This window comes from Amphiura filiformis, chromosome 1 (genome assembly GCF_039555335.1).
Source record: "Amphiura filiformis chromosome 1, Afil_fr2py, whole genome shotgun sequence".
Taxonomy (NCBI): Eukaryota; Metazoa; Echinodermata; class Ophiuroidea; order Amphilepidida; family Amphiuridae; genus Amphiura; species Amphiura filiformis.
Genome location: NC_092628.1, coordinates 23,985,952 through 23,999,840, shown reverse-complemented (window position 1 = coordinate 23,999,840; position 13,889 = coordinate 23,985,952). Strand labels below are relative to the sequence as shown.

The following is a 13,889-nucleotide window of genomic DNA, read 5'->3' as shown; positions in this document are numbered from 1 at the left end:
TTGACAGATCAATATTACCGATATTCAACTTCATGTGCTCCGCGCGAAATAATTATTTCAAGAATCGAGAGCGACACCTATCCTTAGCCTTGGGTGCCACAAGCCTTAGCTATACGCCACTGTCAATTTCCCTTTTTTGTGTTACTTTTATTTATTTAATTATTGGTTATGTAAGAATGACACAATGTATTTTCAACAAATTAGAATGCATTAATTGAAATTAAACTTCATACAAGTCACAGCATGTGAAAAACACCTTCAACTTTCATGTTTTCAGGAAACAAATGGAGTAGCCCTCCTCCCCAGACTGTTTTTTATCCTCTTGGAAAGGGGGGGGGGGTAAAAAAAGTTTTGTATGTCTAAAGAGGGGGGTCAAAAAAGTTTTAGGTTCTCTGGAAGGGGGGTCAAAAAAGTTTGACTCCAAAAATTTCCAAGTGCCCAGCCCCCCCACCAAAGTATTTATGAACGGTCCCTAAATACAAACAGAGGAAGAGGCTTACGCATCATACACTGGAACATGGAAACATTCAAACATTACAACTAGCGCACGAGATCAAATTAATGATGCTTAAACGTTATTCTTAATATATCAATATACAGGGGAAAGAAGAATTACGCATCGCACACTAGCACATTTAAACATGAATTTACAAATGGAAACATAACATGCATAGGCAGATATACCAGAGAAAAACTCCGGACATACCTGCCTCAATGGGGACTTGAACCCCAGACCTCTCGCTTGTCGGGCGAGCGCTCTTACCACTGAGCTACACAGACTGTCCCTGATAAACAGGACTCAAGTCTGGTATTTATGGATATGAGCAGTCAAGGGTGAACAGTACAAACAACACATTACACACCAGTGTACGAGATCAATTAATGATGCTTACCCGCCAGCCTAATATAATCATACAAACAGAGGAAGAGGCTTACGCATCATACACTGGAACATGGAAACATTCAAACATTAAAACCTTGACTGCTCATATCCATAAATACCAGACTTGAGTCCTGTTTATCAGGGACAGTCTGTGTAGCTCAGTGGTAAGAGCGCCGCCCGACAAGCTTAAAGGTCTGGGGTTCAAGTCCCCACAGGCAGGTATGTCCGGAGTTTTTTCTCTGGTATATCTGCCTATGCATGTTATGTTTCCATTTGTAAATTCATGTTTAAATGTGCTAGTGTGCGATGCGTAATTCTTCTTTCCCCTGTATGTCCCCCTAAATACTTTTTAAAATAAATCGAAAAATATTTTACAAAATGCAAACGTGTAAAAAGGTATGGATATCCGTATTTGTTTTACACATCATTATGGACTAAATTATAGCGTCACACGTCATTGCGTTCAGTCACAATGGTTCATTATGTAAAAATAGAGACCCTTTTAAACAGTGTTAAAAGTTGCATCTGAGTCCTTATAGAAGTCAGTTCACAAACAATATAGTAGGCCAGGTCTATTCATGTGTTTGTTAAAGAAAACCTGACTGCTATGGACTCACGTGCCACTTTTAAAATGGTCTCTTTTTTTTTTTTTTTTAAAGCAAAACACACAAGACAGGAAGACAGAGACGAGGACAAACAAAACAGCCAGACACTCACACACACACCCCTATCACAATCTTGAAACTGCCATGAACAATTCAAAATCAAATGATTGGCTTGAGAAAATTAATAAAATTCAAAGGGGCATTACGAAGGGGCATCAAGATCAATGGTCCATTTCTTGTTTTCCTTTGCTTTCAGCAATCTTGAATTCAACTTTCCGTTTTACTTTAACCAAATTAAAAAAGGCATTGAAGTTGAGATTTGTATGCTGAAATCTGCATCTGTGGATATAAAATTTAAGGCACAAGAAAAGGAAATTAATACACATATCATGTTCTGAAGTGTCTCTCACACCGAACATTTTATCAAATTTTGAAAAATTATAAGATTCATTTGTGACATTATTAATATAAACACACAGATTATCCCATAGGGGAGAAACTTCCTTGCATTCAGAAAATAAGTGTAAAATAGTTTCGGGCAACTCTTCACAAAAGTAACAGTTAGGAGATTCACTCCTACCAATTTTATGAAGAAATTTATTTGTACAGACTGCTGAATGGAAAGTCTTGAAATAAAAAGACCTCAATTGAGTTTCAATAGTACATTTAAAATTATTGTTGTGAACATCATTCCAATCAATTTCCTCCAATGCATCAAGACAATCAGTCCATTTGTTCTCGACCACAGCGTGATCTCTAAGAATAGAGTACACATGCTTTGGGACCCTTTTTTCTTTTAAAAGTGAAGCACAAATGGTGTCAAAAACATTATCTTGAATATTCTTTGGATTTTGAAACCAATCCAAATAAATACCATTCATTAAGGAATTGTATTTTCTTCTGTCCTTGATAGGAATATCAAATTCAACAACCAATTCCTCAAAAGACTTGACAATGTTATGACCCAGATAAAGATCAGAGATATTACGAATGCCTTTATCATCCCATGTAGGATAAAAGAAAAATTTCTTTGTTTTAAGTCGAACACCTTTATTCCACCATATAGGGACCTGGAGATGAAAATCAGACCATACAATCTACATTCTCCTGAATTTTATTCCTGTACAAGTACCACAATTTAATACTCTCTATTAACTGACAATTAGACAATGTGTTCAAAACAGCATCTGGAGCATCAGATCTCAACAAAATTGTAAAATCTGAATGAAAACTTGTTAAAACAGAAACTTCAAGGGATTTCCAAAAATTTGAATAGTTGGGATCAAGCAGATGCTTAACCCAGACAAATTTCTGAGCCTGAGAAAAACAAGAGGGTCGATCATTTTAAGACCACCATTGTCATAATCATTACAGAGAATGTTCCGCTTCACTCTATCATTACCTCCATTCCATATGAACTTGTAAAGCATACTGTTCAATTTCTTGAAAAAGATTTTAGGAATGTTGATACAAAGTACAGAAAATAAATACAAAAGTTGTGGAAGCAGCAATGTTTTAATAACAGTAACTTTGCCCAAAAGCGACAGATTCCTGCATCTCCAGCAATTGATGGTTTGCTCAATTTGATGAAGCTTAGGGCTAAAGTTGAGGTCATAAAGAGCATTAGTGTTCAAAGAAAATTAAACAAATGGTATCTTTTCTTACACAATTAACCATTGTGACTGAACGCAATGACGTGTGACGCTATAAATTGGTCCACATGTGTAAAACAAATAGGGCTATACAGATCTTTTTACATTTCTACATTTTGTAAAATATTTTTTGACTTATTCTAAAAAGTATTAGGGGGGAACTTATAAGTTGTGGACCGTATACAATGACCTCTACAATTACAAGAACTTTCTTAATTCAATCATTCAGACACCGTCTACTTTACTTTGAATTTCAGTTTATTGATACATCAATGTACATGTACACACAAAAAACGAATTAATATTGCACAAATATCAACTACAATTACTTTCACACCTTCAATTCATTTGACTTCATGGCGGAGTAAGTGTGTCAAGCTTTCGAAGTTCACTTTGATGAATTTTAAATTTTGTGCTGAAAGGCAATTTAAATCTCTTTCAGATAATATAAAATATAGTTTTCAAATTCACTTCTGAGTATAATGGACTAATATTCCATTTATAATCCTTACACCTCCTATGGAAGACATGGGGGGACTCTATTTGAAATTCACACTCCCTGTGTGGACGATTAAGATTATTAAATATGCCCTCCATAGGAGGTGTATGGGTTTCATCTGGAATAACCTATTATTGATTCTAAATAGAAAATTCAATAGAAACTTGTTTTAAACTTCAAGAATCAAATTGAATTGGCATCAAATTATTATTCTTGTGAGAGTCTGCACCTACTGCATGCTCTCTGCTATCGGCCCGGGACAGTTTAAACACTGCTTTGGACAGTTTCTCCTTACATGTCCAAATTCCCTACAGCACCAGCATCTCACAGGTTGACGAACCCTCTGGTCTGAAGAAGATCATAGTTTGATTTCATGAGTCACTGCAGAGGTGTTCTCCTGGACCTTTGACTGAACCTGATGGGACCTTACAGTCTTTGCAGGTCGCCTCCTTTGACTTGACTCATGAAGATCTTCTTCAACGTCCCGGCATTTTTGAACAAGATTGTCAAATGGAATGCCGGATTCATGCAGTAAGAACCTTAGTTACAGCCTGATTTCACTCCACCTGAGACCTTTCCAGAAGACCTCACTCAGTGTCCCTTCACGGTCATCCATGTGAGTTCCTCTGGTGATCGCCAGATTAAGAGTTATCTGTAATCGTCTGGAGAAAGATGCCATATCTTCGTCTTCAGACTGAGTGAATTCCTTTCTCAGCTGAGCTGAAAGAACTTCTCATCGATGTCCTGGTCTCTGAAAGGTTCAGGTCCCCTGACATCAACAAGAAAAATGTCAGAGCTGGCCCTTCAGAGACTTCCTGATTTTATTGTGCAAAAGGTGCTCTGAAGGATCCCTCTGCAAATGTCGCTCCACCTCACACAACCAGACTTAGAAAGAGACTTCTCCATCACAAGGCGATCTTTCTCCAGAGAAGGAGGGCAAGTATATACAAGCTGTGTACATTTCATAAATTTTCTTTTACAATTCCAATATTTTGATTTGCAAGATGCAATGCGATAAGGCTTAATTAGAGCGCTGAATTCAATCAGTCTTAGCTAGAAATTGAGGGTTGCCCGTCATTTGAATAAAATTGCCTGTCCTAATGTGACCTTTAAAACATTTACCAGACATCTATAGCCCATTGGGGGTTCAAAGAGTTCAAATATGTGCTGATATGGCCTTGTTCTACAAATTGGGTCTACTAAAAAGGTCAATTAGCTTCTCAAAACATACAATTTATAATATAGCATCTGTCAAAGGCATTAATTTTGCCCGTCCCAGGAGCAAACTGGCGTCTAATATGATAGCCAGACGGGTGGCTAGCTAAGACCCTGACCCTGATATAGGTATGCAACAAGTATATGTGCTTTGTTGCTGTTGCTTTGAGTGACTTTTCTCCACAATAATTAGTATACTGACTCAACTTGGTATATACATATTTTTTTCCGCTACTGTTCATCACCATTCCAGTTGAAATCCATACACAGAGGGGGTAGCAGTGTCGCCGACAAGGGAGGTTAAGGTGGTGCGTTACCCCCGGGCCCAGGTCCTACGGGGCCCGTAAAATATAAAAAAGAACATACCTTAATGGGCCCATTCAAGCAAAGAAAAGAAACCTCAGGGGGCCCATAAAAAGGGGGCCATGCATTCTTTTTACCCCCGGGCCCGTAATGGCTCTCGGCGGCACTGGGGTAGATTTCAAATGGTGCAACCAATTCAGATAAGCCTGTTTGAAATTCACACTCCCTAGGGAGATTAAGGTCATATCTTCAATACGAGAGTATAGATTTCAACTGGAACAGCCCACTGGTCCTGAATCATAGGTAACATAAACATTTTACATATTCATCAACACTGTGCATAAAAATAGATATAATGGTACTGTAAATATTAAAAATGTGAGTTGCTTTTCCTCAACATAACTGGAATGATATAGTTGTTGTAAATTTTTTCTTCAAGTTCCACTACTGCTTATTATCATTCACATCATATTTTGAATGATGTGTACTCAAGTGGTCCTGAAGGCTAGGTAACTGAAACACATAACCTTCAACTTTATGCATAAAACAGATACACTATATTGAAAGCGAGAGCAGCTTTTCCTTAACATAACTGGAATGATATGTGATGAGTCATGTCAAAAGGAGGCACTTTTGGGCAGGATTGTAAATAAAGAAATAGCCATAAATCTGCCCAGGGGTGATTTTTCACAATTCGGGTTTGTTGCGTATTTTGTGATGTTATTAATGTTAAAAATATTATCTGATAGTTTCAGACCAGAATATACCTGGCATCTTATATTTTCAAGGTAATTCCTACTCTCAACATTGTCAATAATATTTTTAAAGGCTGATATCTCATTATGAACTCAATATCTTTGCTTAGGAATGTCCAATTTCATTGGGGGAAAATGGCGTTGTGGAGCAAAACCTCTTTATTTAAGTTATATAAAAATTGATAACCTGCTCAAAAGTGTCTCCTTTTGATCTGACACATCACCTGTTGCACAGTTTTTTCTTCAAGTCCAATAACCAATACCATTCATATACACATGTATCACATTTGATGTGTACTCAATTGGTCATGAAGGGTAGGTAACTTAAACACTTCACATCTTCAACCCTATGCATACAAATAGATATACAACACAATTGGAATGATATACTTGTTACAGTTTTTTCTTCAAATTCCACTACTGTTCATTACCAATACCATTCATATACATTGTATCACATTTGATGTGTACTCAATTGATCATGAAGGGTAGGTAAGTTGAGCACTACACATTTCTTCAACCCTATATGCATACAAATAGATATATTATATACACATTGAAAGTGACAGTAGTTTTTCTTCAACATAATTTGAATGGTATACTTGGTGTTCAGTTTTCTTCTCCACCTTCAGCTACCTTTCATCACTGCTTTACATCACCTCTGAAGTGTGCTCAATTGGTCCTGAAGATTATTGGTAACTTCAACACTACAGTAGAAAAAGAACACATGTGCAGAATATATTAACCCAGTGAGAACTACCTGCTGATTGGCCAAAATGAATATTGTGTCCAATTTTGAACCAATCAAGGAGGGTATTAGTAAGATCATTTGCATATGCAAGTTTGACTATAAATAGTTTAAACCCTAGTCATAAGTGGCAATTGGAATGAGCATTTCAAGTTATCAACCAATCAGAAATGCTGTTAGATGACCAGCAGTGTCCAGGGGATTAAACAAGTTGATAAGTTTCTTCAGCAACTCTTTCTATACCTTTGTATAGGAGCCATCCATTGTTATTCAGTGATGAATCAATAGCGTATAATGCGAATGGATACCTGTTATGCATGCATGCGCAAAATTCGTCATGTCTGGAACTTATGTGCATATTTTTCAGTTTTTATTGATTCAGACATTATTTTCATCATAGCTCCCACTAGCATTTGTTTTTATTATTTATGATGGAAATTTTAAATTGGCAAGTGACTAGTGATCAAGTCCTCTAAATCTTTATAACTACACATTTTTATATTCAAGTAAATGTCCCCCCCCCCCCGACTCCTTATGTCATATGTGCACATATATATTGACACTTGAATTGAAGAAATTAGGTGCTACTCTTACCTTCTTTCTATAGCTTCAGCCCTGAAATACAAAGAATAGAAACATTTATTAACTTGTAATGCAGAGTGACAAGCATTAACTAAATGAAGTAGGGGAGCAAAGAAAATCTGGCTAAAGCACGATTCCAACTGTTGACCTCTGGTTTGTAAGACCAGTGGTCTACCATCTTAGCTATCCAGCCCTATGATGGACAGTGATCCCAATTAACAATATCTTTGCTCAGGTGCTGGTCAGTAGAGGGGATCAGTGAAGATGGGGCTTTTAAATCAGCCAATTTTTTTTTCATTCTAAAATTTCTAATGAATTAAACTTCAGAGAGAAATTTGCTCTTCAGAAGAGAGAAAATTACAGAATATGTTTACCTCTATAAATTTAGGATCAAGTTAGTGATGTTTTCTGTTCATTAGAAATTAGGAAGGATGTTGAACTTTACTTCTTTGCAATTTTGCATCCTGCTAAAAATTTGACCTCTCTCAAATATAGATTGGTGAAAAACTCAAGAAGTAAGTAAAATATGGATCTAATATTTTTAACTATATATGACAGCGTTCAAGATCTTGGCACCATTCGGGAGCCAAAATGATTAGAAAGTTAAGTTACTGATATTATGGTCAAAAGAACTTTTTCTAGGGTGACATTTTATACAGACTGTGAATCTGTAATCAGATTATGCAAAATATGCTTTACTTCCCCCCCCCCCTATGCTAAAGTGTCAGCAAATAACATGTCCCCAATATTATAAATACATGTATATTAAAATTGAAGATAAACTCGTTATAAACAACTATTTTGGGCACAACAAGTTTGCATTTTTATCTTAAAAGCTTGTTCGGTTTTTGAGTTTTGATTTTTTTTGCCAAATACCAATACTCTTTACACACCTCCAAAAATTAAGGGGGTAGGGGACACATTTTAGTTGGTTACTTAAAAATCATAAAAATATTTAGTTTAAATCTAATACCAGAGCATGTAGCTTATTGAATTGTGACAAAATAAGGGCAAAATCATTCTTGTAGCATCTTCCAATCAAATTTTATGAATGTCAGAACCTGGAATTTTACCGTAAGTGGCCAATTTTCAGGAATCATTTGTCACAGGGACTCCAAATTTTGGGAAAACAATACAAAAATATTAAACAAGTTATACTTAAAGTGATTATTTAAATGTAATAAGCATACTATTGTCTAATAATAAATCATAAAATAAACGATTAAGGGGGTACTACACCCCTCGATAAATTTGTGTCTATTTTGGCATTTTTCTCAAAAACTAAAAACACAGTGGTAACAAAAGTTATGTATATTATAGGGGCAAGGAATCCAATTACTACACTGGAATTTCAGTGACCCAAGACAAGCGGTTTGTTATTTATGATAAAAAAATAAGGTACCGCTAGGATGTACCTCGATTTTCTATCATATATACTGAAACGCTTGTCTTCATTCACTGAAATTTCAGTGTAGTAATTGGATTCCTTGCCCCAATAATATACATAACTTTTGTTACCAGTGTGTTATTATTTTTTGAGAAAAATGCAAATATAGTCACGAATTTACCACAGGGGTGTAGTACCCCCTTAATCTACTGTGAAAAAAATTGTCACCAAAAAATGCTAAAAACGCTGTCATATGTAACTGGAATGACTTACTGGAATTGTAGATGTGATGTCAGAGCTGTCATCTTCTTCAAGTTCTGCAATTATCAAAAGATTTTTACTGTAAAAGATGAAGTCAAGCTCATTCTTTTCCTTGACAATTTTTGACTTTGTTGTTACAATTACATCCCATGACCTTGCAGTTGAGATATCATACAAGATCAAACTTTGTCAGCTATCAAAGATCTTTTGTACCATCTACAGCCCATATGTTCTTCCTGCTAAAATCCCTTCTATCAGACCGCTGGCTTGCTTCAGTATAGCTATCTAAAGTCTGCACAAAAAGGAACTCAGCTGTTATAAATACGCATATAGATTCAGAACTAATAATTGTTGTCACAATATTTAAACATAAAAAGAAGGATGGTTAATTTACGCGCATTTTGATACCCCATTTGTCCAATTTTGATATAAAATTGGATAGATTCAGCCCAAATTTATTGGTCGAGCTATGAGTTGCAAAAATATTGGGCGAGACGCAGTCGAGCCTAATATTTTAAAACTCATAGCGAGACAATAATAGTAGCGAATCATCAATTTTATCATTATCATGCGAGGATCCGATATTATCAGATATCGGACACCTCAAAGCATGATAATGTTCATTATTATGTTTTGATGGATCCAAGTTGTGATAATATTGGATCCAAAACATAATAATGATAAAATTGGATGCTTTACGCTAATATTTATTGGTCTCGCTATGAGATATAAAATATTGGACTCGACTACGTCTCGTCCAATATTTTAAAACTCATAGCTCGACCAATAGGGCACGGTGGTTCAGTGGTTACGGCCTTGGACTCATAATCTGAGAGCTTGCTTTACGTGCGTGGGTTCGAGTCCCCGCCCCGCCACCGTGTTGCGCCCTTGGGCAAGGCGCTTTATCTCGCTTGCTTCACCCCACCCAGGTGCAATGGGAAGCTGTTAGGAGTGGTCACAGTCGTTGTACTGATGAACCCTGCGCCATTTGTAGGCAGCAAACGTGGTTCCGACATATTCTAATAACTAACGGCGGAATAAATGTAAAGCGCTTTGAGGCTGTTTACGGCATAAAGCGCTATATAAATATCTACATTTTATTTTTAATAAATATGGGCTCAACCGATCCAATTTTATATCAATATTGACAATACAGCAGTGTTTTGAAAGAAAAATACCCCAATTTAAAAGTTGCAGTTATTTGTATTGATTTGAAGTAAGCGCGAAGATAATGGCAGGCTTTATGTGTTACAGTGCTGGCATTATAACCATTCGCCACATTTTGCAGTTCGCCATTATGCACTATATGCGGGAGAGCCTCGAACTGGCAGCATACATGAAAGGAAGAATTACGTAACCTTACACAGAATGTTATATGACTGGTTCAATTCCCATTCATGTATGCTGCCAGTTCGAGGCTCTCCCCGCACATAGTGCATAATGGCGGAACCGTGCAAGTGGCGAATTGATCGCTGTAAACTGCAACTTTTAAATTCGGGTATTTTTGTGTAAAAGCACTACTGTGTTGTTAATTTTGAACGACATTTGACGAATGGGGTATCAAAATGTGTGAAAATAAATCATCTTTCTCTCAATGTTGAAATATTGTGAAAACAATTATTAGTTCTGAATCTATAGGCGTATTTATAACAGCTGAGTTACTTTTTGTGCAGACTTTAGGTGCAAACCTATCAGTAGTTTCTACAAAACTTGATGATAGTTTTATGCTGTTAATGCATATGATTTTGGAACATAACCCCCCCACAAAACAACAACAAAAAAACAACAACAAAAAAAAAAAAACAACCAGATGCGTCTCTAATGGATTCTGCACCACTTGATAAAAAACCAATATAATGTATATACTTACAGAATGTGAATTCTGGATGAAATGTTCCTGTGCAGCAAAGCTTTTGGCAGCTTGTACCATTAACTGAAAGAGAGGAAACAAAATGAAAATATCCATTATTCTGAAATCTGAGACATTTACCGCTTTTAGAATTAAAAAAATAAATATCACAACTTATCCATGGACAGGGGCCTAGGGGTGTGACACCTCCATTGACAAAGGGGGGTCCACTTTTCAGGACCCCCTTTGTAACTTTAATCAAAGGGCCACTTTTTCATGTTAAACAGGGTTCGGTTTTTGCCGGGAAAAAATGTTTTTGAGCAGAGAAGAGCAAAAAACCTGTTTTTGCCAGTTTTTGTCTGGTTTAAACCAGCAAAAATGGCAAAAACTCTATTATATAGTCAGTCAAATATTAAAGAGTAACACAGAAAGCTCATAAAGTAACACACAACGTTTAATGAATCGTTCAACTAATTTTTGTCTCATCAAGTCCAGAAAATGAAGTTTTGAAAAAATGTTTTGAATTTGATGATGCATTTCAGTTAGTGCACTAGTGAGCAATGAAAATCCAACCCATGCATTTAATTTCTTAATAGGCCTATAATACTTGCAGTTAAAACCGCGGTTTTTGCCACCTGCGGCAAAAACCTGCAAACCCTGATGTTAAACCGCTCACATTTGCCTGAAAAGTTCATTTTTAGAGTGCGTTAATAAGAGAATTTATTTAGGAAACAGTTCCACTTCTTAGAAATAATTCTGGTTACCATGGTTACACCTCTGTCCATGGTAAACATCCTAAAACATTGTCAAAATGTTATCCCCACATGTATGGTCCTGTGACATGAACTGGGGTACCTTTGTGTTACATAAAGTGAAGTGTTTCAAACATTTTACCTACACATCTCATCCTCCTGAGCCTTTTTACATCTTTTTATGAAAATCGGATAAAAAATGAGAGAGAACAGGCAAAATCACAAAGTAGGGGGTATTTGACCCCCCCCCCCTCTTTTTCACCTTACAATCATTCTGAGCAAGTATTAGTCTTTTAAACAACCTTCTGTATTTATTTACTTGGTTCAGATGTCTGGAAGTTCATTTAGACATTTTTTTACTAGATTCAAATTTTTAATGGGGATTTAAGATCAAATTTACAATACATGAGTCCCTTCCCCTAATCCGCCTCCCCTAATCCACAGTCACTTTTCATGACAACCCTCATAAAAAATAATTACAAATTATTTTAAAACAGCTAGATAAATCACGAGTAATATAGAATAAATTAGCCTGAATTTGAATCTTCTAAGTGAAGGATTACTCAAGAGACAGTGTTTTGAATCCATGCTGCACATCAAAATGTAACAAAACCACCTTTTTTTGGGTACCCCCGGTACCCCAGTATTATGACGCAGGACCATATACATGTAGGGATAATTTATTCAAGAAACAGTTCCACTTCTTAGAAAGAATCCTGGCTACACCTCTGTCAAAATGTAATCCCTGTATGTATATTACCTCATTAGACTTGGAACCTCTGATTATCTGCTTAGCTAATGCACCAACATCTGTTACATTTTCTTGAATCTTCAAGGGTAGTCTTGGGTCCATGTGTGACTCCTGCATTTTGTTTGATGTACAAAAATACAGACTGAAAAGAAAAGAATACATACCGGTAACACAAAATATTAGGCCTACATCTCTTGAATGCATATAGTGTTGGCCCCATACAGTCATCATTTGGGGTGTCAATAAAAAAGTATAAATGGTAGAGATCATGGGATCCATACATACATATATGTACAGTACAAGTAGGGCTACTTTTAAACTAGACATAACTGTGGTCTAAAACCACAAACACAGGCACCCTTTGGAGCACTAGCTGGCGTATGCTCCCTATTCCAAAGATCATTGCGGACACTCGAGGACAAGTTCATTTGATCATGAGAATGGGGTCCCCCCATCATACCTGATGTCTCAATAGTGGCACTGGATACATCCGGGCTCAGTTGTGGTGGACGGTCACAAATAGGCACAAAATTGGCCAGGGGTGTAGTACCCCCTTAAAGAATCTGTGGGATTATATATAATTAATTATTATTGCAATTATTTAGAACCTAAGTTTATCCCGTAATTATCAATTTCCTATGTATAAGGCATCAGCATCTATCATAGCAAAAATCTGCTAGCACTATGCATGATGGGATAGGAATAGGAACTCCAAATTAATTTGCATTTTCCCCTGACTCGGCGCAGAATGAGAATCTATCCCAGCATCCACAGCATGAACCCATTCAATTAGTATGTACGCAAACCATGCCTGTTCACATCTGTTTTGTCCCGTAATAAACTTTTTAGGCTGCGTCTTAAATGCAGTGCCTCTAGCGGTGACCTGTTTTCAATTAATATCGTAGTGGCTCTGTCATTGGTTACTAGCAAACAAAGCTATAGCCTCAATTCTATACAAACCACGATTAGGGGCACACTTAGAAACTTGCTTGATAAAATTACGAAATTCTTTTGATATGGTAATCTACAGAAGATCTTATCTGATAACACATAGGCCTACATGATTCTACTATACTATGTTAAATTTTATAAGACAGATTCAATTATTATTAATCTTCACGAAAGAAAAAGAAAATTATCTGAATTAAAATTCTGCCGGGGTTCGAACCCTCAACCTTACTACTGTGCTGTCCGTCGTTCTGTCAGAAATGATTTTGTTCATTATACTTATTAGCTCTTATTGATTACGGAATTTTAAAAGCGCATGCACCGTAATGCTATTACCGTACTTGTCTCTTTATAGGGCCTACTGAATCTCCAATCAATAATGAACCTTGCCTCTTACTATGCAGTTCCTATGCAAATATTGAATGTTTATCAGTAAAAAAATTTCGGAAGTGGCAAATGCATTGTAATCACGGGGGGAAGGGCACTTAACACAAATGACCTATACGGGTATGCTCCCCCGGAAAGACCCCCCTTTTAGGATTTCGCAGCTCCGAAAGACCTTCCATATTTGACCAAAATAGAACACCGAAAGACCCTTGATTTTGATAAAGTTAGCTCTAAAAGACCTCAAAATTGCTCATTCCTCATATTTCTGGGATTTTCAACCAAAAAGCCAAGAAAGACCCTTGATTTTGACTT

At 36.5% G+C, this 13,889-nt stretch overlaps 1 protein-coding gene across 2 annotated transcripts in view; it reads right to left on the bottom strand.

Annotated features, from left to right (window-relative positions):
- Positions 1–3,380: 3,380 nt before the first annotated feature.
- LOC140135405 (BLOC-1-related complex subunit 7-like) overlaps positions 3,381–13,889 on the bottom strand; it is a 14,279-nt gene continuing 3,770 nt past the window's right edge. The window contains exons 2-6 of one of the 2 annotated variants that reach the window (XM_072156933.1): positions 12,252–12,384; positions 10,761–10,823; positions 8,903–8,946; positions 7,255–7,275; positions 3,381–6,619 (exon numbers count right to left, since the gene is read on the bottom strand). In XM_072156933.1, coding sequence (XP_072013034.1) covers positions 6,568–6,619; positions 7,255–7,275; positions 8,903–8,946; positions 10,761–10,823; positions 12,252–12,359 — 288 coding nt within the window. In that variant the 5' untranslated portion in view covers positions 12,360–12,384 and the 3' untranslated portion in view covers positions 3,381–6,567. The remainder of the gene's footprint in view (positions 6,620–7,254; positions 7,276–8,902; positions 8,947–10,760; positions 10,824–12,251; positions 12,385–13,889) is intronic. The other variant, XM_072157005.1, reaches the window with a different exon arrangement.